The sequence below is a fragment of the Macaca thibetana genome, chromosome 16 (assembly GCF_024542745.1).
Source record: "Macaca thibetana thibetana isolate TM-01 chromosome 16, ASM2454274v1, whole genome shotgun sequence".
NCBI lineage: Eukaryota > Metazoa > Chordata > Mammalia > Primates > Cercopithecidae > Macaca > Macaca thibetana.
The window spans coordinates 30,329,023-30,355,710 of NC_065593.1; the positions used below are offsets into that span (position 1 = coordinate 30,329,023).

A 26,688-nucleotide genomic window follows, 5' to 3' on the forward strand; every position below is an offset into this window, starting at 1 on the left:
TTCATCTTTATGATAAAGTTGCCATGAACATTTGTGTACACATCTTTGGTTGGACATATGTTTTTGATTTTCCTTGGTAAATAACTAGGAATGTTATTGCTAGGTTATATGGTAAGTTTGAGAATTCCAGCTGTTCCACATCCTCACCAATTTTAGCCATTCTTGTCGCTGTGTAGTAGTGTCTCATTTTAATTTGCATTTCCCTAATGACTACTAATTTTAAGCATTTTTTTTAAATAAGCATATTGGTCATTTTTATATCTTAAGTATCTGCTCAAATCTTTACTTTTTGTTGTTTTTTGGGAGAGAGAGAAGATTGTCTTACTGAGTTGTTAAAGTTCTTTGTATATTCTGGATACAAATCCTTTGTTGCAAATATTTTTTCACAGTCCATGGCTTGCCTTTTCTTAATAATTCTTCAAAAAAACAAAAGGGTGTTTTTGTTTGTTTGTTTGTTTGAGACAGAGCCTGGCTCTGTCATCCAGGCTAGAGTGCAGTGGCACAATCAAGGCCTACTATTGCTTCGAACTCCTGGGCTTAAGTGATTCTCCCACCTCAGCCTCCTGAGTAGCTAGGACTACACCTGTGCACTACCACACCCAGCTAATTTTTTTTTTTTTTTGTAGAGATGGGGTCCCACTGTGTTGCCCCGGTTGGTCTCAATGGCCTGGGCTCAAGTAGTCATCCTGCCTTGGCCTCCCAAGGTACAGGAAATACAGGCATGAGCCATTGCACCCAGTTGAAAGTTTTCAATAAAGTCAGGTTCATCTGTTTTTTTTCTTTTTATGGCTTATGCTTTTTGTGTTCTAAGAAATCTTTGCTTAACCCTATGGTTACAAAGATTTTTTTGGCATGTTTTTAAATATAAGCCTTACAGTTTTTATTCCTACATTTAGTTTTAAAATTCACTTTGAGATCATTTTTAAGTATGTTGTAAATCAAGAGTCAATGTAAAAATTTTTTCCATAATAGGTCTTGAAATCAGATGGCATACGTCCTGCAACTTTGTTTCTTTTCAAAACTTGTTTTAGGTGTTCTTGGTCTTCTACATTTCCCTGTAAATTTTAGAATCAGCTTGTCAGTTTCTCCAAAAAAAAAATGCTGAGATTTTTATTGGAATTGCAGTGAATATGTAGATCAATTTGGGGGAGAATTGACATCTAAGCAGTATTGAGTCTTCTAATCCATTAGCATAGTATATCTCTGTTTAGGTCTTTAATTTCTCTTTGCAATGTTTTATAATTTTTTATACACAAATCTTACACACCTTTTGTCAGATTTAAGTATTTCAGATTTTTGATGTTATAGTAAATAGTTGTTTTTTTTTTTTTTGAGACAGAGTTTTTCTCTTGTCACTCAGGCTGGAATGCAATGGCATAATCTCTGCCCACTGTAACCTCTGCCTCCTGGGTTCAAGCAGTTCTCCAGCCTCAGCCTCCTGAGTAGCTGGGATTAGAGGCACCCGTCACCATGCCCAGCTAATTTTTGTATATTTAGTAGAGACAGGGTTTCACCATATTGGCCGGGCTGATCTTGAACTCCTGACCTCAGGTGATCTGCCTGCCCTTGGCCTCCCAAAGTGCTGGGATTACAGGTGTGAGCCACTGGGCCCAGCAGTAAATAGTATTTTTAATTTTAATTTTTTATTGTTGCTAGTATATAGAAATATAATTGATTTTTATATATTGAGCTTGTCTCCTGCAACTTTGTTAAACTTACTTTTTCTTTCTAGTAGCCTTTTTGTAAATTCCTTATAGTTTTCCACATAAATAAATCATGTTATTTATAAAAAGAGACAGTTTTATCTTTTCCTATTCAATCTTATGCCTTTTATTTTTCCTTCTTGCCTGATTGTACTAACAGAACCTCCAGTAAATGTTGGGTGGGAGTGGTAAGAAAAGTGTTCTAATTCATGGGAGAAGCATTCAGTCTGTCATCATTAAGTGTAACGTTAGCCATAGGTTTTTTTGTGGAGCTTGAGGAAGTTTCATTCTGTTCCTGGTTTTCTGAGATTTATTATGAATGGGTATTAAATTTCGCCAGATGCCTCTTCTGCATTTACTAAAATGATTATGTGAACTTTTTTAGTCCATTAATATAATGGATTACATCAGTTGATTTTTCAAATGTTAAACCAACCTTGCATTCCTGGGATAAATCCTACTTGGTTAGGATGTGTTGTCTTTTTTTCTGTATTGATGGAGTTCATTGGCAAAAATTTTTTTACATCTGTGTTCATGATATATATAGTCTTCATTTCTGACATGATTTACTTGTTTTATTATTTCTTTCCTGAGTTAGATTGGCTCCCTTTACCTTTTCCTGTTGTCTGTCCCTCACTTTACATTATCTGGTCATCCCTTCCCCAGATGTGTTTTTTTTTTTTTTTTACTGTTGTGTGTCTTCCTTGGTAGCTAGCACTGTTTTTTGTTTGTTTGTTTGTTTTGTTTTTTCAAGTATTTTTTTTTGTCATTAAGGAAGTTGTACTGCTGTCTTTCCACTTTTTTATACTAGGGCTTTGAATAGTTGCTGTGTTTTTTACCATTTTGATACTCATATTTGAATGAGTTGCAATTTGCAGGAGTAGCTATTAGTAGATTTCTATAGAAAAGGAAGATAGGCAGGGTAGTTTTTTAGACTTTACTCCTCAAGAACGTTTCCTTCTTTGTTCTGGTGTAGCCACAGCTTCTTAGCCTCTCTGAATCTAACTTGGTTCTAGAGGGCTGATCTTTGCCTTCAAGCCCTGTCTTCCAAGGTGTTTGTTTCCTCTTTAGAAGGTGGTGCTTCTTGAGCTCTTTCCTCTCCAGGGCTCCCTTGGTAGAAAGGAACTTGCTACCTTTTTTTTTTCTCCAACCGTATTCATATGTTGCTCCTGTTTGATCTTGGTCTATTCTGGGAATGGGGCTCTCTTCTGAGAATGGATATTTGTGGTCAGTCTCTGAGACCTGCTACTACTGCTGATTTCCTCTGAACTCCTTGTGCTTTCCTACTGTATCACCAGAGCATCTCACCAGTTCTGTGGGCTTTCTTTAACTAGTAGTTTTGGAGAAGGTGAAATTACAGCTTTATAGGGACTTTTTTCTCCCTCTTTGTTTCCTCTATTTCATTTCTCAGGTGAGCACTTGGAAGATTTGGAACTATGCTGCTGCCATGTTTCCCAATATTAACTTAATGACAGAGTTTTGATGACTGTGAGAGCAAAATAAAAAGAATAAAATGGTTTTTTGCCTTATAACTATTATCCCTAAATGAGTGATATGAATTCTCAAGATGATTTCATTATTACAATTTGGTACTCTTAAGGTGTAGTTTAGGAAAAAGAAAATATTTCTTTAGCCACTCTAACTCTTGAAAGAGTATCTGTGTAAACTCTTTTTCTATTTTTATTTTTATTTTTATTTTTTTTGAGACAGTTTCGCTCTTGTTGCCCAGGCTGGAGTACAGTGGCGTGATCTTGGCTCACTGCACCCTCCGCCTCCCAGGTTCCGAGTAGCTGGGATTACAGGCACCCACCACCATGCCTGACTAATTTTTTTTTTGTATTTTTTGGTAGAGATAGGGTTTCACCATATTGGCCAGGCTGGTCTCGAACTCCTGACCTCAGGTGATCCACCCGCCTCGGCCTCCCAAAGTGCTGAGATTACAGTTGTGAGCCACTGCACCAGCTTGTATAAACTCTTTAGTTAATTTTATAAACGTCATAGTTCCATCTTCCATCCTGAGGCTATTTAGAATATAAATTCAATATAAATTTGTATCATTTTGTTTGTTATCTTCTAGGCCCACTTTTTTCTTTCTGCTCCATCTTTATAAAATTTTGTTTTCTTCTTTTTTTTCCCTACTCGAAACAGGGTCTTGCTCTTTTGCCCAGGCTGGAGTGCATGGTGCAGTTGAGGCTCACTGCAACTTCAACCTTCTGAGTTCTCAACCTCCTGGACTCAAGCGATCTTACCACCTCAGCCTCCTGAGTAACTGGGACCACAGGAACACACCACCACACTGGCCAATATTTGTAATTTTTTTCCGGAGACAGGGTTTCTCTATGTTGCCCAAGCTGGTCTTGAATTGCTGGGCTCAAGTGATCCGCCCGCCTGGCCTGGGTCTCCCAAAGTGTTGGGATTACAGGCGTGAGCTACCATGCCTAGCCTATAATTTTTTTCTTTTTTTCTTTTTTTTTAAGACAGAGTCTCGCTCTGTCGCCCAGGCTGGAGTGCAGTGGCACAATCTTGGCTCGCTGCAACCTCCACCTCACAGGTTCAAGCGATTCTCCTGCCTCAGCCTCCTGAGTAGCTAGGATTACAGGTGCCTACTACCCAGCTAATTTTTGTGGTATTTTTAGTAGAAATGTGGTTTCACCATGTTGGCCAGCCTGGTCTCGATCTCCTGGCCTTAAGTGATCTACCCACTGCCACCTCCCAAAGTGCTGGGATTACAATTGTGAGCCACTGTCCCCAGCCCTAGCCTATAAAATTTTATCCTTATGCTTCTCAGACCATCTGTCTTCCCACACATGTATTTGTTTTCTATTTAACTTCAGATTCAGGCTGAGTTTCCCATCTCTTTACCATTCTTGTATTATTAAACAAGTTTTCCTGGAGAAAACTGGTGGCTATACATTGCCTGCCTGAAGCTTAGAAAGTGGCCATGTTTGGCTCCACAACTTACCCTAACTATTTGGAATTTATAAGCCAGTCAATTCCATTTAGACTAGCTCTTTCCCAGTGATTGTGTCCTGTGTAAGTGAAAAAAAAAGGGAAAGTGAGAATTACCAGTAAATAATCCTCTGGACTTATCAGGCAGGTTATCAGGCCTGTAAAATAATTTATTGTACTTCTCTTTACAGAGTAGAAATTGGTTTTGGGGTTTTTTTGGTTTTGTTTTTTTAAAGACAGGGTCTCGCTCTGTCATCTAGGCTGGACTGCAGTGATGCAGTCACAATTCACTGCAACCTCTAATGCCCAGGATCAAGCAAGCGATTCTCCTCCCTCAGCCCCCAGAATAGCTAGGACTACAGGCATGTGCCACCATGCCTAGCTAATTTGTTTTCTTTTATTACTTTTTTTTGGTGAAGGGTGGGCAGTAAAGACAGGGTCTCATTGTATTAAGTGACCCTCCTGCCTCAGCCTCCCAAAGTGCTGGGATTATAGGCGTGAGCCACCACACCTGGCCTCAGGAGAAAGAAATTCTTCTTTCTCCGAAGAATTATCTAAGGAAAGACTTATTAAAAATGTATTATCAAACCTGTCCCTTTAGTGACATTTTAAAGAGAAGAAACTTTCAGAGTCTTAGCACTAGCAAAGCAGTTCTGCATTTATGGATATTTTCTTCCTCCAATCCATTTAATGGAAAACAGAAGTTATGATGTAACCAATGTTACAGCAAATTGGAATTGAGCACTTTGATTCCTGCTACCCCTTTTATTTAATTGTATTAAAAATTTTGTTTCCTTGCCTGTAATCCCAGCACTTTAGGAGGCCAAGATGACCAGATTGCTTGAGCTCAGGAGTTTGAGACCAACCTGGCCAATACGGTGAATTCCCATCTCTACTAAAAATACAAAAATTAGCATGGCATGATGGTGCATGCCTATAGTCCCAGCTACTTGGGGGACTCAGGTGTGAGGATCACTTAAACCTGGAAGGTGAGGGCTGTGGTGAGCTGAGATCACGCCACTTTGCTCCAGCATGGGTGACAGAATGAGACCTTATCTCAAAAAAAAAAAAAAAAAAAAAAAAAAAAAGTTTTCCTTTTAATGGAGCAAAATGCCATTAAAACTCAAAGATATGGCAAAATCCTGCCTCTTTTTTTTTTCTTTTTTGAGATGGAGTTTTGGTCTTATTGCCCAGGCTGGAGTACAATGACGCACTCTCGGTTCACTGCAACCTCTGCCTCCCAGGTTCAAGCGATTCTCCTGCCTCAGCCTCCCAAGTAGCTGGGATTACAGGCACCCGCTACCACGTCTGGCTAATGTTTTGTATTTTTAGTAGAGACGGGCTTTCACCATGTTGGCCAGGCTGATTTTGAACTCCTGACTGACCTCAGGTGATCCACCCACTTCAGCCTCCCAAAATGCTGGGATTACAGGCGTGAGCCACCACACCCAGCTTAAATCCTACCTCTTGATTAACCTCTGTGATTCATGTATCCCCTCTTCTAGCTTTGGTGTCATCCCCAGCACTCCTCTGGCCATCCATACACCACTGATGCCAAACCAGAGCATTGATGTCTCCCTGCCTCTCAATACTTTGGGCCCAGTCATGAAGATGGAACCTCTGAATAACCTCCAGGTCAGAGTTTTACTTCACTCAGGTGGTACAAGTTAATATCTTACCAATTATTATTATTATTATTATTATTTTTTTTTTTTTAAAGACAGAATCTCGCGCTGCTGCCCAGGCTGGAGTGCAGTGGCACGATCTCGGCTCACTGCAGTCTTCGCCGCCTGTGTTCAAGCGATGCTCCTGCCTCAGCCTCCCAAGTCGCTAGGATTACAGGCCCAAGCCACCACACCTGGCTAATTTCTGTATTTTTACTAGAGATGGGGTTTCACCATGTTGGCCAGGCTGGTCTCGAACTCCTGACCTCAAGTAATCTGCCCACATGGGCCTCCCGAAGTGCTGGGATTATAGGCGTGGGCCACTGTGCCCAGCCCAATTTTTCATTTACGTGTAAAAAAGTCCCTCTTTCTTCCTTAGGTTTGAGTTAGTCATGGAATAGGATTTGAGATAAATCTTTGTGGACGAGAGTTTTATGTTTTGTTGTTAAGAAAAACAAAAGTCATGCGTGACATATAGGTTCATTCTTTTACTCAACAAACATTTAGAAACTTTTTTCTTCTTATTTGTACACCTTTTTTCCTTAAGACTTTTACAGCAAAATTTGAACGTCATTCATATAAGAAGAGATTTATATGGAGGTTATCATTGAACACTGGACCACAAGACCCCATTAGCATGTATCTATGATAAGTATAACAGCATCTTAGAGGAATTTTATCTGGTATACAAGAGCCTCTTTATCTTGAAAATGTTGAATTTTTTAGAATGCTTGGGTATCAGCTTAGAATTTCATTCAGTTTTCACCTACCTTGAAGTTTCCTTTGAAATATAAACCTTCTGGGCTTCAGGCAGCATGAAGGCAGAGCAGTAAGCTCATAAGTCAGAGCTGTAGCAACCCTGGAGGTTGCTAGCGGTTATGGTTTTAATGTTCACAAGAACAGCAAGAAAGCCTTGGGCTACCCTGAAATGGGGAACTGTAATCGATCCCTGCATAAAGCAGAGACCCTGGAAGGGCAGCTCCCTCAAAGAAAGGAGAACTAGGAAAATGTTTTCGCCATCCCCCAAAAATGACAGGAAAGTTCTGAGCTGGGTTCTGGGTATAGCCCCTTATGAGAAATTCAAGGCCCAATCAATACCATAGATGAGTTATATAGTCCAAATTTACACTACTTACGTAGATGTAGTAACCTCCAAATCAATACATTAATGTAAAATTGGCCCAGGACTGGTGAAACCTAGAGTCCTGTCAGAAGCAAATACCAAGTAGCCCTTTAACAACAGTTGTAAAATTTAGGGGCTTCAATACCCCCAACTGAAAAGAAAATCTCTACTGAAAGTGAGCTCACACTTTAACAGGAGAGAGAGAGAAAGATGCACTGTGAAGGATAGTCAAAAGACATTGCAAAGAGGAGGACTGGTACTGTCCCCACCCCCACTAAGAACTTAAGATAGAACAGTCTGAATGAGACTATGAAATATATTTAAAATGATGAAAGAAAAATGTCAGCTTTCCACTTTCCAGTCAAGACAGGTGGGATCCCATTGTTTAATCTTCTAGAAATACCAGTGTAAGATACTAGTACTGATGGTGAGACATCAAGAGTAAAGTATCTTGGAGTTAAAACTAAACATTCTTCAGTCATTTAAATACCAGCACAACAGGCCTGTTTGCCAGTTCACTAACTACCTTGTTGCCACAGTAGTTGACTGCCTTTTTTTCAGCAAAGGGAGTAACGATTGAGAGGGTAGACGAGTGAGTCACAATATAACTTGGCTCAGACAAGAAGAATAAAGCAAGGATTACTATGCAGATGGAATTGGCTGTTACTATGATGACAGTAATGTGCTAAGGGGCTTTTCCAGCACAGGATCCTGAAGAAACTTAACCCAAATCTACATCTGTTCCCTTTTCATTGAAATCTAACCTCCCATTGGCCACAGAGCCTCAAGCCTAATATTTGAGGACAGTCAGCATGCACGCAAGAATGCTTTACCTCATGAGTAGGAAAGAGAATTTGGGTCACAGAAACCAGGGCAAATTTTCTGCTCTTAAAATGAAAAGAAGAAAAGAAACAGTAAACAAATTAATGAATGTCAGTTTACTTTCCTCTTGGCATTTCCGTTTGACTAACTCCTGAATAGGAATCCTCACAAGAGAAGTTGAATCTTAGGCCAACCCTGTCCTTAAAAGTATTGATATGATATTAGAACTAGTAAGTTTTAATTTTCATAAATCTGATATTATAAGAAGCAACCTTTAAATTTTTCCATCTATAGTTAACTACTGATTTTTCAAGTTTCCCCCTTGGATTCTCTTCTCTTGGGGATGTCATAATTGTGGCTATTTTCTCATTAATTGGCATTTCCCAATGGAGATGATAAACAAAACTTGAAAAGAGAAAAACTTTTTCCCCCTGTGAGCAGCTCTACTTAGTGTATGCTTGTGAGAGTTGAAACTAATGGCTAGCTTAGGGATATGTAGGGTACTTTAGATTTCAGCTTCCATTCTGCCTTTTTCCCCATATGAACAAGAAGAAAATCAAAACGTCATTCCAACAAGGTTAAACTATATAGATCCAGATAAAGCCAGATAAAGATTAATCTAGCTTTTATATATATTTGTATAATGTTTACATTCAAGAGCTCATGTGGGAAAATTAGTATTTTTCTAGTACTACAGAGCATAAAATCAGGGGAAAAAAATGTTGGGGATTGAGGAAATGAAATTTTGAATTCCATGTGGGTTTTAGCTGTTTTGGCTAATTTAATATCAATGTGTAGAACAATTAAATCAAGCCCAGCTGCCAGAACTGTAGTATAAAACTTATTATAAAATCTTTTCATCAAAACACTCATTACTACTTATTGGCTTATAGACTATTTGAAACACTATTTAAAAGTTAAAAAGATACCATTCATTCTTTTTTTTTCCTTTGAGACAGAGTTTCACTCTTGTCACCCAGGCTCGAATACAATGGCGCAATTTTGGCTCACTGCAACCTCTGCCTCCCAGTTTCAAGCGATTCTCCTGCCTCAGCCTCTGAGTAGCTGGGATTACAGGCGCACACCACCACACCCAGCTAATTTTTGTATTTTTAGTAGAGACGGGTTTCGCCATGTTAGCCAGGCTGGTTTTGAACTCCTGACCTCAAGTGATCCACCCGCCTCGGGCCTCCCAAAGTGCTGTGATTACAGGCGTGAGCCACCATGCCCTGCCCATTCATTCTTAATGTAAAATACATTATGCCTTAAATATAGGAATTAAATACCTAGTAGAGATTTGAACCTGGAAGAATTTTTCTGCTATACTGACATTGACTGTAAAAGCTTTTGTGAATCAACTTATGAACATTATACAAAGTAAAGTTAAGCTTGCTCCTACTGGGAGCCTTTCTTGAGTTTATTTATATCACATAATTATATTCCTTTAAAAAGAGAATTGATTCTCTCTGCTTAAATAAAGCAAAAACCTTAGTAAGTGTCTAAATGTATTTCCTTTAAATGAGTTTTCTCTGACTCTGACGTCCCTGTTTCTCATTTCATGTGTTAGTTGTGCTTAGAAACATTTTCCCAATGAACTTCTTCAAACTTGACACCTGGCAAGTGACTGCTTTTTCAAATCAGTGTCTGTAAGGAGACAGTGGAATTATGATTTAACATGTGTTCATCTCCAGGGTCATGCTTATGGTCTTTATGTAGATGCTGCAGAGTTCCCACAGCTGCTTGGCCTCTGTTTTCACAGGGCCATAAACTCTTAGGAGAACATTGATAGCATCATTCTTTCAAGTTTTCAGGATGATAAAGGCACAGTTTAAAGAGCCAACTAATTCTACAGTTATTTAAGAAAAACCCAGTCCCCAGACTTTTCTCCCTAACAAGACTCCAATATCTCCTTCCACAAAGCCAATTTCGTTCACCTCTTTTGATTCTTTCAATAATTACCTAAGTAACATGCTCATATTGGGACTCCTGGATTTTTCTTTATTTTTATTTTTTTAAGATAGGGTCTCACTCTGTCACCCAGGCTGATTGTGCAGTCATGGCTCACTGTAGCCTTCACCTCCTGGGCTCAAGCAATCCTCCCACCTCAGCCTCCCGAATAGCTGGGACCACAGGAGCACACCACCACACACAGCTTATATATATATATATATATTTGTGTGTGTATATATATATATATATTTTTTTTTTTTTTTTTTTTTTTGAGCTGGAGTCTCGCTCTGTCGCCCGGGCTGGAGTGCAGTGGCTGGATCTCAGCTCACTGCAAGCTCTGCCTCCCGGATTTACACCATTCTCCTGCCTCAGCCTCCCAAGTTGCTGGGACTACAGGCGCCTGCCACCTCGCCCGGCTAGTTTTTTTGTTGTTGTTGTTTGTTTTTTTTTTTTTTTAGTAGAGACGGAGTTTCACCGTGTTAGCCAGGATGGTCTCGATCTCCTGACCTCGTGATCTGCCTGTCTCAGCCTCCCAAAGTGTGTATTTTTAAATTTTTTGTAGAGACAGGGTCTTTCCATGTTTCCTAGCCTGGTCTCAAATTCCTGGGGTCAAGCAATCCTCCCATCTTGACCTCCCAAAGCGCTGGGATTACAGGTGCGAGCCACCACACCCAGCTGGATTTTTCTGTTGTAGGTATTCCTGTACATCTCTCCACTCACTGCCATCATCTGCATACTTTTCATGTTCCCATATTTTCTGATAGAACTATCTTAAAATTTACTTAAATCAGTGTTCAATGTTTACATCAATTTTTTTTTCTTTTTTTTTTTTAGAGATAAAATCTTGCTTGGTCACCCGGGCTGAAGGGCAGTAGTACAATCATGGCTCATTGCAGCCTGAAACTCCTAGGCTCAAGCGATCCTCCTGCCTTAGGAGGATCTCAAGTAGCTGGGACTACAGGTGTGTGCCACCACACCTGGCTGATTTTTTATTTTTATGTAGAGATGGGGTCTCACTATGTTGCCCAGGCTGGTCTGAAATTCCTGGGCTCAAGTGATTCTCCTGCCTCAGCTTCCTAAAGTGCTGGAATTACAGGTATGAGCCACCACACCCTGCCCAGTGTTTACATTATTATGACTATATATACTCTTTGAAGCTGAGCCATGTATTAAAGTGATTTTTCCTCAGCAAAGCTTTTTGTAGATAATTGGAGTTAATACTCGTTTCTGTTGGTGTTTTTAACTATAATTTAATCCCAAATTCCATTGAGATCAGACCCTTCAAAGTATACTATCAGTTTCCCTCTCTTAAAGTCTCTTCTAGAATGATTTACTTGAATGCCTGGAACATAGCTATCTTCCTGGGACCTCCTTTCATCTTAACCCTGGGGATTCATTCCCGTCATCAGCTCTCTCATACTCAGGGTCTCCTATTACAGTGTCCTTTTCTTGGTTTACTCCTTCTTTTGATGAAACACATTTTCCAGTGGATTCCTGAGAATAGGTATGTAGACTATTCCATAGATTTGAGCCTTTACACGTTTTTAAATGTCTCTTTTAGTCTGTCTTCATACTTGTTTGACAGCTGGTGTATAAAATTCTAGGTTAGAAATCATTTTCCTCCTAATCAGAAAGCCGTTCTAATTCTTGATCCTTGCCTTTGCCCTGTTTTTTTCTCAAGGAAAGCTTGTACTTTGTCCTCAGTGTTTCACATTTCACAATGATATGCCTCATTGTGACTCTGACTGTCTTTTCACCCATCATGCTGGGTACTCATTGGGTTCTTTAAAACTGGAAACTCATGTCCTTCAAGTCAAGGAATTTTTCTTTAACTTCTTTGCTGATGCTCTCCCCTTCATTTTCTCTATTTCTTATCAGAAGTGTTGCTATTTGGATATTGATTCTCCTGGACTGACTCTGTTTTCCATCCCTGTTTCCTTTTGCTCTACTTTTTAAAACCTTGTTTATGGGGACATGCACAGTAGCTCACACGTGTAACTCCAGCACTTTGGGAGGCCAAGGAGGGCGATCACTTAAGGCCAGGAGTCCAAGACCAACCTGGCCAACATGACGAAACCCCATCTCTACTAAGAATACAAAAATTAGCCAGGCATGGTGGCACACGCCTATAGTCCCATCTACTCGGGAAGCTGAAGCAGGAGAATTGCTTGAGCCAGGGAGGCAGAGGTTGCAGTGAGTTGAGATCACGCCACTGCACTCCAGCCTGTGTGACAGAACGAGCCGTGAGCCTTTATCTCAAAAAGAAAAAAAAAAAAAACTTTTTTATGAAATATTTTTAACATTACAGAAATAAGCAGAATAGTATAATGAGTCCCTGTGTACCCATCATCCAGCTTCAATAATTATCCACGGTTAATATCATTTATACCCCTTCCCACAACCCTACTCTATTCTTTTGAAGCAAATCCCAGAAATTTATATCACTTAATCTGTAAATATTTCAGTAGCTCTTGTTTTTTTTGTTTGTTTGTTTGCTTGTTTGTTTGAGATGGAGTCTCGCTGTGCTGCCCAGTGGTATGATCTCAGCTCACTGCAACCTCCGCCTCCCGAATTCAAGTGATTCTCTTGCCTCGGCCTCCCGAGTAGCTGGGATTACAGGCACATGCCACCATACCTGGCTAATTTTTGTATTTTTAGTAGAGACAGGGTTTCACCATGTTAACCAGGCTGGTCTTGGATTCCTGACGTTGGGTGATCCTCTCTTGTGGGATTACAGACATGAGCTACCATGCGTAGCTCGGTGTGTATCTTTAAAATGGGTTTCTTTTAAAAAATTTAACTACGATAACTATTCTCACAACTTAAAATATTAGCAAGAATTCCTTAATATCACATATCAAATCAATGTTCAGATTTTATTGTAATTTTTTTTGTTTTATTATTACTTTGTGTTTGAATCAGTAAAGTGCACATATTATGGTGGGTTGATAGCTCTTAAGGCTCTTAAGTCTCTTTAGCTACACTGTTTAATATGATAGCCACTAGCCACATGTGGCTATGTAAATTGAAATTAAATCAAACAAATTCAGTTTCATCATTGCATCAGCCACATTTCAAATACATGTGTGGCTAATGGTTACTAGATGGGACAGTAGTGCAGGAGTAGAACATTTACCTTACTTTAGAAAGTTCTGTTGGCAGTGCCAATCTGTAGCCTCCTCTTCCGTATTTCGTTTACCTTTGGTTTTCAGCAGTTTGACTATTATGTATGTAGGTGTTTTTCTTGTATTTCTCTGGCTTGGAGCTCACTGAGCTTGGATCTGCAAGTTGATAGTTTTCCCCAATTTTGGAAATGTTTGGTCATTCTTCAGATTTTTTTTCTACCTCATTATGTCTCTTCTCTCATTCTAGAACTCCAGTTACATATGTGTTAGACCACTTAATGTCATCCCTTAGATCACCGAGGCTGCTTTTTTTAAATTTAATCTTTTTTTCTCTCTGTTCTTCAGATTGGATAATTCCAATTGATCTGTCTTCAAGTACGCTGCTTCTTTCTTCTATAGGCAACAACCTTCTGTTAAACTAATCCAGAGCATTTTCATTTCAGATATTGTACTTCTTAATTCTAGGATTTCGATTTGAAGTTTTGCTGAATTTTCCTCTCTGGGCTGGCTCAGTTCTTTCAAAAGTTATCTTTAAGTCTCTGTCTAGAATAGAAAGGCTTTCTGCCAGCCTCATGGGGAGCTAAGTTGGGAAAGAGGGCTGGAGAGTCTTAGCATTCAGTATGCATTAATTCATTTCATTCACCACCCCTCAGCCATGTTTGGCTTTTACTTCTAAGTGCCATCTATTTTATCATCTCCAAAAGAATCAATCTTCAGTTTTATGCAGAGCCTAGAGACCTAAGAGCTGTCCAGCAGTGTAGAATTGAGGTTGGGATCTAGAAATCTTATTGACATCTTAATCCTCTCTCTTTTAACACTCCCCACCATACAGTTCCAGAGGTGCTACCAGTCCTAAGCCTTTGAGAATTCTGTGGTAGTATTGCTAATCCATCTGCTTTCCAGGTACCAAGATATTGTTGCTGTTATATCTTTTTCTTACTATCTCTATGAATTTATACCTTGACAATTTTTTATTTTCCTTTAGTTATGGCAGAACTCTTTCCAAGAGAAAAGAAACTTAAATGTGATTTTTCAATCTACTGTCTCTGCCTAGAGGTCTGATAGCACCTTAAAAATTTTTCTTTCTTTCCTTCCTGCTATACAACTTTATAATTAGGAACCTTAGAAGTGAACCTGTGGAGAAAGAATTAACCCTTTCCCATGTATAGTTTTTGTTATCCCTGTCTTTATTGCCTTTAAATCTCACATAAACATTGTTGAATGAGAGGCTGAATATTAATTAGAGAAAAGAAATAGACACAATGTCTCTTGTTTGTTTTTTTTTTCTTTGCATATCTTTCTAAAACAAGGCAATATTCATCAGTCTGTTCGTTTAACCTTTGATTAGGGCAGAAAGTGTCGAAGACACTAGCTGCAAAGGACATGATCTTACAATCCTGTTTACTCATGTCTTAAGATCATTGTCAGCCAAATTTTGCTAGTATATGGCTCTGAGGAAATTCTGTCCCTTGCTACTCCTACATGTAGTTCCAGCCTGTGAGACAGTTAGTTGCAGATGGTGCTTGTCCCTGATATTTCATGTCTTGCATATGTCCGTTCACACTCAGAAAGCCCACAGCTGTAGCTATTATACCAGAAAAACTGGTAGACGCTTCCAAACGGAAGACCTTTTCAGCAGCTTCCATCAAATGAAGCAAACCAGCTTGGCATTTGCTGACGTTTTTTGACTGTTGTGCAAGCCAAACAAGTCAGTGTTGAAGCCTTCTTTGGTCTTCCAAGATCCACAATTGAGGACTGCACACACTGATTGCATTTGTGGGACCACGATGCTGCTTGAATAGACAATGAGTCCTTGAAGTGGTGGATCTTTTGGGAACTATATAGAGGTTCTCACGTCAGACAGTTGGATCCAGTGTTGGATCTGCTATCCAAATGATCCCTGTAGACCTAAAAATATTCCTCCTAAAATATTCCATAAGCAGTATGTAGGTACTGGAGTCTTAATTATGAAAGATTAAAACATTGTGCTCTCAAAAAATAAAATAGAAGATTACTTACTGAGGTTGCTACTTCCAGTTTGACATATTCTTCATGTCCCATCAGGACTATAAACATATTCTTTAATCTCATCTGAGAAATTCAATATATTACATATTCATATTCAGTATTCATATTCAATATTCATATTCAATATATTACAAACATGGGTCAGATTACCCAGGTAATAGAAATCCATGCTGACATCCTGAGAAAGGATAATGAATTTCACACAGTAGTTCTAAAATGGTAATAAAAGTGATTTGTGGGCTTTTATTTGTTAAATTCACAGCCATCTTTTTATCATGATTATAAACGAGGAGTTAATGATGAATAATGGAATCAGTTTTATGTTTCTAGTTTAATAAATGATTAGAAATAGATTTAACCTTGTGGTCTTTAGATTTAACCTTGTAATGCAGTAGAGGACTTTGAATTCTGGATGTAAAATAGCTACCTCTTTCTAGTCCCGGCTGATAAAAACCTATATTATAGGTTGGAAATACAGAGAACTCACTCAGATTTTTCCTCAGCTGGATTGAATTTGAGAGCCATACCCTGCTCTCATTCATGTTTACTCTCTTATATTTTGCTATAGCATGATGTTTAATGAGACGGGGAAGAAAGTGCATTATTCATAATTTTTAATGAAGGGGTTATGCATAGGCTTTGTAGTATTAAGGTCCATACATATTTGAATAAAACTGCAGAAAACCTTTGAGCCATGTGACCATGTACACATAAGGAATGTAAAATCTTATAGTTGGAAGGGATGGTCTTTAATTTTGTCTATTTCAAACCCTATCTGTTTTTGATGGAATTCACTCTGTATTGGCAGTGATGGGAAAATCAGTGCGTACATGAATGCCACCAGTGATTTACTACCCTATATGACCCATTCTGTCTTCATAAAACTCTGTTAGGCAGTTTTTTATTTGGCGTTTTTTTATTTTTGTTTTCTTTTTTTGAGGGGGGAGGGTACAGGGGTGGGGGGAATCAGAGTCTCACTCTGTTACCCAGGCTGGAGTACAATGGTGTGATCTCTGCTCACTACAACCTCTGCTTCTTAGGTTCAAGTGATCCTCCTGCCTCAGCCTCCTAAGTAGCTGGGATTATAGGTGCCCGCCACCACGCCCAGCTAATTTTTTGGATTTTTAGTAGAGATGAGGTTTTTTCACCATGTTGGCCAGGATGGTCTCAAACTCTTGACCTCAAGTGATCTGCCTACCTCGGCCTCCTAGAGTGCTGAGATTACAGGCATGAGCCACCACACCTAGTAGTTTATATGAAATAAAATGTCTTCCTTTAGGTTCTATCTGTAGATCCTAGTTCTACATTTTGAGATTTTTATAGATTAAGTTTCTGAATCAAGGCACCCAGGGCCTGAAAGTCAATCAGGTGGGCCTGTAATGAAAACATACTCTTAGGCCGGGCGCGGTGGCTCAAGCCTGTAATCCCAGCACTTTGGGAGGCCGAGACGGGCGGATCACGAGGTCAGGAGTTCGAGACCATCCTGGCTAACACGGTGAAACCCCATCTCTACTAAAAAATACAAAACACTAGCCGGGCGAGGTGGTGGGCGCCTGTAGTCCCGGCTACTCGGGAGGCTGAGGCAGGAGAATGGCGTAAAAACCCGGGAGGCGGAGCTTGCAGTGAGCTGAGATCTGGCCACTGCACTCCACCCTGGGCGACATAGCGAGACTCCGTCTCAAAAAAAAAAAAAAAGAAAACATACTCTTTGTCTGAATTTATTTTCTTTTTTTTTTTTTCTACTTCAGGAAAGCCTAAGTTTATGGAAGGACATTTATATAATGTCAGTTTTATTGTTCTAATTTTAGAAGAAAATCCATTTAGAAGGAGGGACCCTGGTAAATGTAGTTGGAATCAGTTATAGTTTGGAGACTGAAGGAAAATATTATCTAATCATTTTTGAAAAGTGTATGAATGAAAGATGATCCTTGACTTGGTAGCAGCCTTCCTTTCCAGGAACCCCTGAAGGAGTTGAAGGGCAAGTACTCAGAACAGGAAAGCACAGAACTTCTCGATTCCATAGCTCCCGCTGTGCTCCTGACAGTAATTTATGTCCCTCTACATGACCTGCTTCCCCAGTGGAACTACCCAGAGACAGCATGTGTGTTCAGTGGCCTGCCCATCTGTCCAGTCATCTTGACAGCCACGTGTCCTCCTTTTGTCCATGTAAAGTTGTACTGTCCACCAGGCAGAACATAGGCACAACCGTGAACCCATTTGATTTCTGACTTGCAGCTAACTAATCTGAGGATGTATGCTTAATATCTAGAACCTAGATTTGATTCTAGATTGACACCTATTACTGCCTATTATTACTGAAGTCTGTTCTTTTATTGAATTTCTACTAGGTCTTCTATGACATACTAAATTAGAGTAGAATTTTAATCACCTTAACTGGTAGTTTTCTAGTCTTGCCTTCAGGATTTTTTGATTCAGTACAGTATTATTAAATGTTTTTGTTTGTTTTTTTTTTCAGTCAGGGTCTTGCTTAATTTCCCAAGTTGGAGTTCAGGGGCACAGATACAGCTCACTGCATCCTCAACCTGCTGGACTCAAGTGATCCTCCCACCTCAGCCTCCCAAGTAGCTGGGAATACAGGTGCATGCCACCACACCTAGCTGATTTTTTTTTTTTTTTTTTTTTTAATTTTTTGTAGACTTGAGGTCCGGCTATGTTTCCCAGGCTGGTCTTGAACTCCTGGGCTCAAGCCATCCACCTGCCTTGGCTTCCCAAAGTGCTGGAATTACAGGCGTGAGCCACCGCACCCAGCCTAAATGCATTTTTAAAGTTTAACAGTCACGCCTGTAATGCCAGCAGTTTGAGAGGTCGAAGCAGGTGGATCACTTGAGGTCAGGAATTCAAGACCAGCCTGGCCAACATGGCAAAACCCTGTCTCTACAAAAATACAAAAAAGTTAGCTGGGCATGGTGGCACACGCCTGTAATTCCAGCTACTCAGGAGGCTGAGACAGGAGAATCGCTTGAACCCAGGAGGCAGAGGTTGCAGTGAGCCAGATTGTGCTATTGCACTCCAGCCTGGGCAACAGAGCGAGACTTCATCTCAAAACCAAAACCAAAACCAAAAACAAAACAAAACAAAACCCAGTAAGCCTACATAGCAAATAATAGCTCAAGTTGTCCCTCCACCCCCCTCTCTCCACCCCGATTATTAACATAAACAATGTTCGAAGATGAGACAGCAGCAACCAAGGGCATATCAGCCAGTACATGTAGCTGTGTAGCTATCATGAAAGGGAAAAAGAAAGACTGATCCCTTTCGGCTTGTCTGTCAGGCAGGCTGAAAGGCCTATGAAATTATTGCTGACTGTTTCTGGCAACTGAAACTATTTAGAGTAATTCTGTTGTAGGCTGTTAGAAGAGGAGAGGATTAGGTAAGATTTCTGAAGAGTAACTGGGTTGATCAATATAGTATCGCAGGGGGGTTATACATTGGCAGAAAGCAGTCACATATACATTTGCTATAAGTTCTTGATTTATTTTATTTAACTTATAAAACTTTTTAAATGAGGAAGCTACCCAGGAGTAGGAACAGATGCAGTGTATCTTAGCATGATTTTCCCTTGACCCTGAGTTTCCTGTGAGGCACACAGCTGCCAGTGACATAGGTATGGTCCTATCAGAGTCGTGAAAGTTGCTTAATTCTTGCTATACCACTGGCCTGTTACACTCAGGTAACCCTCAGGTAGGTTACCTATTATACTCAGATACCTAACTTACAGCAAATGTATATGTGACTGCTTTCTGCCAATATATAATCCCCCTGTGATACTATACTGACCAATCTTTTTTACTGGCCCCTAATCCTCTCTTCTTCTAGCAGCCTACAACAGAATTACTCTATATAGTTTCAGTTGCCACAAACAGCCAGCAATAATTTCACAGGCCTTTCAGCCTGCCTAACAGATAAGCCGAAAGGCACCAGTCTTATCTTCTCCCTTTAATGATAGCTACACAGCTGCATGTACTAGCTGATGTGCCCTTGGTTGCTATTGTCTCATCTTTGAATACTATTTATGTTAATAGTGGGGGTGGGGTGGGGCTGAGGGACAACTTGAGCTATTTGCTAAGTAAAGTTTACTGTTAAACTCAGGTAACCCTGAGTATAACTGGTATAGCCAGTGGTATAGCAAGAATTAAGCAACTTTCATCTCCCCACCTGGAAGAATTTGCATTAATAGTTTCTAAGCAGAAGAGGCAAAATCTTACCAAAGGTCTCCAAGACCTTGGGTGATCTAGCTATGCCTTTCTCTCACTCCTTTCCTCATTGATTTCATCTGTTACTCCTCCCCTTCACTGTAGCCACTCTGGTCTCCTCACTGATCTTAGAATACAGTATGCTGCTACCTCATGACCTTTTAATTGACTGTTGTCCTTGTCTGGAATGTGCCTTCTCCCAATCTCCGTATCTGTATAGCTTACTTACTTCCTTTAGGTTTTTACTAAAGTAGTACCCAAAAAAGAGAATAGAATGATAGTTACCAGAGGATTGGGGGTGAGGGAAATGAAGAGAAGTAGGTTAATGGGTGCAAACATACAGTTAGATAGAAGGAATAAATTCTTTTTTTTTTTTTAAGTCTCACTCTGTTGCCCAGGCTAGAGTGCAATGGTGCCATCTTGGCTCACTGCAACCTTCACCTCCCAGGTTCAGCCTCCCAAGTAGCTGGGATTACAGGTGCCCGCCACCATGCCCAGCTAATTTTTATGTTTTTATTAGAGACAGGAGTTTCGTCATGTTGACCAGGCTGGTCTAGAACAACTAACCTCAAGTGATCCGCCCACCTCAGCCTCCCAAAGTGCTGGGATTACAGGCCTGAGCCACCGCACGCCTGGCTAAATAGTACCTTTTTAATAAGATTTTCTCCGTTCATTCCCAGTACTACCAATCTCCCTTATTTTTACCCCATAGCATTTCATTATATTTTAATTACTACTGAATTATTTATTATCACCTCCTGCCCCTCTCCTACTAGAATGCAAATTCCAAAGGAACAACAGTTTTTGTCTATGTTTTCCCCCCACTGCTCTGTCTCCCAGTGCCTGGAATGAAGTCTGGCACACAGTAGGTGCTAGATAAATATTTGTTGTTGAACGAGTCTTTATGCTTTCATTTAAGAAAGTATTAACCAACATCAGATTCATCTAGTTCTTGAACCAAACTAAGTAAGGCTATCTCTTCATCTTAACACAGTACCCCTAAACACAGCCTCTGCCTGTTGTTTCTCAGCAGCCTTGCATTCTGTCCTCTGACTCTGATATAATACCCTTTTATCTGGATGGTCTGGTCCTGGTCCCAAGTTTAATCTGAAGACTATAATCACAAATTCATTTTCTCTCAAGAAGGCAGAACAAATATTAGAAGCTGTTGCTTCCTTGATATTAGGAAAGGCAAGATCACAGCACATTAATGGACCCTATTTTCAAAATTGGAGATGATTAGGAACATAGCACAAGTTAACTGTGCTCACATTTTGGGAATTTTTTCTGTTGCTAACTTACGTCTGTATGTCTCTTTAAAATAAAACCAAATTGCCACCATGAGACTATTAAATTATTATCCTAAAGAGCCTTAGACTATTTTGGTTAATATTTCTAGAGTAAATTTGGAAGCTCAAACTCAGTAAATGAAGAAGTTCAAGGATGCTCTTACAAGTGTTTTGGAGCCTCAGGAAAAACTAAAATCATTTAGATGCCCACTAGGAAATGGCGCTGAGCAAGCCCTTTTTACTGTGAAAACAGAAAAGCCTGTCTTTTTCATAATCCTGATAAACACAAAGGTGTAAGGAGGCAAACTTTAAAAGCAAGGGCCTGCCAGGCGCGGTGGCTCCTGCCCGTAATCCCAGCACTTTGGGAGGCTGGGGCGGCAGATCACTTGAGGTCAGGAGTTCAAGACCAGCCTGGCCAACATGGCGAAACCCCATCTCTACCAAAAATACAAAAATTAGCCGGGCGTAGTGGCATGAGCCTGTAGTCCCAGCTACTCAGGAGGCTGAGCAGGAAAATCACACGAACCCGGGAGGCAGAGGCTGCAGTGAGCCGAGATCGCACCACTGCACTCCAGCCTGGGTGACAGAGCAAGACTCCGTCTCAAAAACTAGGGCAAAAAAAGTTGTCTTTTGGCAATAGGTATTCATTATTTCTCTTTGCTTTTAAGAAAACAATTTTTTCAGATACTCAAAACAGTCTTTTGCCTTTAAACAGAAAAAAAAAAGGTTTTTTAAAAAGGGTCTAGTACTTTTCAATTTCCAGTTTTTCTTTACTTGCTGTTAGAAAGCTTACTTTGGTGGGAAATCGGCGTGATTGTTTAGAAATTGAGAGATAAGGAGTGAAAAGACTGAGACCTATAAACTGAAATTCAACTTTGGAAATGAATTTTTTAAAGTCTCACTTAATGAGACTTAAAAAATGAACCACCCAGCTGCACTGGAGTTTGTGTTGCAACTTTGAGGGTGTGAATTTAGCCTGACCTTCCCTAGTTTTCTTTACCTTTCTTTTCTTTTTTTGGGGGGGGGCAAGGTGGGGACGGCGTTCTCACACTGTCTCCCAGGCAAGAGTGCAGTGGCGTGATCACAGCTTACTGCAGCCTCGACCTCCCAGACTCAAGTTATTGTCTCACCTCAACCTGACCAGTAGCTGGGACTGTAGGTGTCCACCACCACGCCTGGCTAATTTTTTATTTTTATTTTTGTAAAGTTGAAATCTCACCATGTTGCACAGGCTGGTCTCAAACTCCTGGGCTCAAGCAATCTTCCTACCTCGGCCTCCCAAATTGCTGGGATCACAGACAGGTGTGAGCCATGCCTGGCCTCCACAGTTTAGATGGCTGCAGTGATGGCTATGGGTGGGCTACTTTTTCTACCCTCCACAAAGGTAGTCTTTCATGAAAATTGTGACCTACTCACCCTTTTTCCAAATGGCTTTGCAGGGGCGGGGCAGGGGATTCTCTTTTAAAGCAGTACTTGAGAATCTATTTCAGTTGCAAAATAGTTAACAAAATTTGATTTAAGTAGTTCTGACCTTGCTGTGCTTTGGACTTCTCCCATTTGACAGTCCTAAAGGTTCGTCATTCTAATTTTCTCCTGTTCCAATGGTGATTTTGACAGTGTAATCCAAAGTCTTTTAAAGCAATGTCTATTCATACCACTTTACAATCTTTATCTAATCTTTAGTGTTCTGGAGATTTAACAGTCTTTATTGGGCTCAGACCAGGAGTCCATGGGTCTTGAGGACCTCTGTGTATTTGTCAGTTTTCTTCTCCACGTTCTTCTTGGCCTGTTTCCGTAGCCTCATGAGCTGTTTCTTCTTCCGGTACGGGATCTTGGCTTTCTCTTTCCTCTTCTCCTCCAGGGTGGCTGTCACTGCCTGGTACTTCCAGCCAACCTCGTGAGCCAGGCGCCCCAGATAGGCAAACTTTCTTGTACGCAAACAGACGCACGACCTTGAGGGCAGCAGGAACCACCATCCGCTTTTTCTTGTTGTAGGGCGGTGGGATGCGGTCAAATACCTTGAGGCGGTCCAGGGCAGCCTGGCCTTGCTTGGTCTTGTGGGGTAGCATGCCTGGCGCTGTCGGCCAGAAGATGCTACTGGGGGCCCGGAAGTGGTAGGGGCCTCGGGAAGGGTTGGTGTTCATCCGTTTGCAGAGGAAAGCCAGGTACTTCAACTTGTTTCTGTAGAAATTGCCAGAAATGTTGATGCCTTCGCAGCGTACGACCACCACCTTCCAGCCCCGCAGTACCTGTTTAGCCACGATGGCCGCCAGGCGGCCCAGGAGATGGCCTCCACCATCAAGCACCAGAACCTGCACCTCCGCCATCTTCGGCAGCCGCCTGGGAAAAGCAATTTGCGGACATTTCTAATTCATGGTCTAAATTATTTGAGAGTTTTTTGAGATTGAGATTAAGCAGATCTCATAGCAGAATGGGGACTACAGGAGAAGTCATAGTATTTCAGTTTCAGTGTCTTTTGGTTTCTGTTGGCTTCCTTTCGAATCAAGGCTTACTAAGAGAGATTGGCTTTTAGGAGCTCATTGCCTTTTTAAAGTCCAATAATTATATGTGCTACTGGAGGATTTACAATTTTAGAGATCATCTGGAGGCTCTGTTCAAAGGTTTCATTTCTGGTTCTGAGAACTGTTTAAATATGAAAACTTCAAATGCTGAAGTGCATATTAGGGACATGGAACCATTGCCTAATCTGTCAAATTTTCCCTGTAAAGGATTCCACTGTCCACATACTCTTAACGAACAACGTCCTAATGTCTCCTGAGAATAAATCAATATGGCTTTATACTCAGGATGAACAGAAGTTTGGTACCATTTGAGGCCTCCTCAGCTATCATATAATCCACCTGATCTATTGGGTGGACTAAGAAAAAATATGGGAAGAGAGTTCTTGTTTGAATCCTAGCCTTGGAAGTGAACTAAAGATGCTGTTCAGTTTAAAATGGAATTAGTACTGGAAGGAAAGTCATTCGACATTTCATGACTCTTTCTGCTATGTTTTTAACTCTATCAGATATTGTCTAATATCCATAGATAGACCTTTCTGTTTTGTCAGGGTCTCTGAGAATTCCCAGATAATTTATTGGTCAATAGAGTTTGAAATGCTATTTAAACTTTGGATCACCAAGCACAGTGGCTCATTGCTGTGTAATCCCAGCACTTTGGGAGGTCAGGGTGGGAGGATTGCTTGGGTCCAGGAGTTGGAGAGTAGCCTGGGCAACATAGTAAGACTAGTATGTCTAGTCTAGTATAGTATATAGACTAATGTCTACAAAAACAACAAAGTTAGCCAAGCATGGTGGCACACGTGTAGTTTCAGCTACTCATGAGGCTGAGATGGGAGGATCACTTGAGCCCAGGAGGTCGAGGCTGCAGTGAGCTGTGATCGTGCCTCCACCGTCCAGCCTGGGTGACAGAGCAAGACCCTGTATCAAAAAAGAAATTAAAAAAGATAAAATAAACTGAAGATGGTAGATGTATTTTGGTGTTGATGAGAAATGCAGAACTACCCGTCAGTTTAACTCTAGCACCTAGCAGAAAGGGCCACTTCTGCTTGAGTCTCAGATGATATATATCACACTGTTGGAGTAAGTACCATTAAAAACCTGTCACTCAGAGCCATTCCCCTAGGATCTGTTGACTAGGTTGTGTGGTACTTAAAACACATCTGAATCATCATTGCTCAGAGAAGTGGAGATGGTTGACGTCACTCCCTGGTCCTAGCTTGGACCAGCCTGCAAATAATCTTTCCAAAAGCTAAATGGAGAAGAGGAATAAAAGAAAAAAAAAAAGTTCTTCAGAAACGAGGAAAGGTCACAAGTGACGTTATGGAAGAGTAGATGATACAATCTCAAAGGCGAGCCCTGCACTACTTCACTTGGTTTTCCTCGTGGCAGTGCGTCCTTTGGTTACCTGTGGTGAGAGGTGGGGTAAGAGGCCTAATTTGCCAGAGTTCAGACTGAGTTCATGTTGTACCTTTTTATAGTACTTTTGAGTATATTGGTATAAGGTTAGAATATTAATTTAGCCTGTTCATCTCCAGCTGTCCCACCATAAAGAGATTGTAGCTCCTGCAGCAGGCTTCCTATACTATGGAAAGAAACTAATAGCTGGTTACAGGCTGAAGCTGACAGGTTGCTCTTTCCTCAGCAGCCACTTAAAGTAACTTTAAACAATCACTGTTATTATGAAGCATTTATAGCCCACTTTTATGTTTTCAAAGTGCTTTATAATTTCTGTTTGCTTTCCTATTGATGTCCGTAAGAAGCAAGTTAATATTGTTATGGTCACATGTTGCACATGACATACCAAAGGAACAGAGGATTAGGTAATCTTGGTACCATCTGTGGTCTGCTTTGGGCATTCTCAAAGCAGAAGCTGAGGTGTGCATTCTGTTCCTTCACTCACTGAACCCTTTCTCACTGTTTACTTTGGTGTGTGTGTATTGTGGCTTTTATACTTTTTTGACTGCCACTTACAGTAAGAAATGTATTTTACATAGTGTATACACACATACAATACATAAAACTGAACAGTTTCAGGAAGCATTACTTACTCTTCATGAGATGGACTGTGATATTTTTCATTTTATTTTTTTAATGCCAGTTTCAACCCACTTAGTTAATTTTAAGAACTACCAGTTGGTTGTGACCCACCAAATACCATGTGTATTCTTTATGGAAGCTAAAGAATACACAATAGCACATTTTCCTAGAGCATCAGTTTTACTCAAAGGGAAGAACACATATTCAAACATATATGGGTACATTATGAAATTTAGCATGGAACTTCAAAGAGATTTGTTCTTATGATAGTCTACTTCATATCATACCCCTAGTCTTGACCCATCCCCCTGCCTCCTTCCCAGATGTGTCCATTCTTTCCTCTTCTGTTAAGGGAAATACACTAGAAAAATGTGAGAAATACTGTGCTTTTGGGACTTTGTTTGTTTGTTTGTTTGTTTGTGAGATAGGATCTCACTCTATTGCCCAGGCTGGAGTACAGTGGTGCAGTTGTAGCTCATTGTAACCTTGAACTCCTGGACTCCTATCCTCCTATCCTCTTATCCTCCTGCTTCAGTCTCCTGAATAACTGGGACCAAAGGCTCATGCCACTGCATATCGGCTTTTTGTTTTGTTTTGTTTTGTTTTGGTAGAGACAAGGTCTCACTCTGGTTGCCCAAGCTTGTCTCAAATTCCTGGCCTTAAGTGATCCTCCCTTCCCCTTTGGCCTCCCATAGTGCTGGGATTACAGGAGCGAGCCACTGCACCAAGCCCCATAGAACTTTTAAGTTCATTATTGTGTAAACCCAAGTGAGGTCAGAAACTTTGTACAGTTTATTTTACAACTGTTATTCAGCACATATTCTGTGCCAGTCACTATTCTAAAAACTGAGAATATTGTGGCAAATAGAAGACAGGAATTATTTCCCTCATGGAATTTATATTCTACCGCAAGTGGGGTATGTGGCATGGGGACAGGCAATAAACCAGCAAATCAGTACAATACATAGTATATCAGATGGTAGGGGGGACAGTGGAAAAATATAAAAGAAGTACTGGAGTTGGAGATTGGGTGGTACAGTTTTACAAAAATATGTTGGTCATGGAAGACCTATCTGAAAAGATAATATTTGGTTAAAGCAAAGACTCAAAGGAGACAGGGAAAGAATCGTGGATTTCTGGAAGAAGAACATTGTAGACAGAAGAAACAGCAAATGCAAAAAGCCATGAAGTAGGAATGTACCTGCTATGTGCAAGGAAGGCACAACAGGCTCCTGCAGCTGGAGTAGAGCTAGCAAGGAGAA

At 40.5% G+C, this 26,688-nt stretch overlaps 2 protein-coding genes and 1 pseudogene across 9 annotated transcripts in view; 2 read left to right on the plus strand and 1 right to left on the minus strand.

Annotated features, from left to right (window-relative positions):
- Positions 1–26,688, plus strand: part of TAF15 (TATA-box binding protein associated factor 15) — a 345,012-nt gene that overhangs the window by 172,878 nt on the left and 145,446 nt on the right. The gene's annotated exons all lie outside the window — the stretch shown is intronic.
- Positions 1–26,688, plus strand: part of AP2B1 (adaptor related protein complex 2 subunit beta 1) — a 139,095-nt gene that overhangs the window by 88,463 nt on the left and 23,944 nt on the right. For all 7 annotated transcript variants that reach the window (XM_050764901.1, XM_050764902.1, XM_050764907.1 and 4 more), the window contains one exon: positions 6,158–6,287. In XM_050764901.1, the coding sequence (XP_050620858.1) occupies positions 6,158–6,287 (130 nt within the window). The remainder of the gene's footprint in view (positions 1–6,157; positions 6,288–26,688) is intronic.
- LOC126939527 (60S ribosomal protein L13a-like) lies at positions 22,560–23,212 on the minus strand (annotated as a pseudogene). The gene has a single exon (XR_007720407.1). The product of XR_007720407.1 is annotated as a 60S ribosomal protein L13a-like (transcript).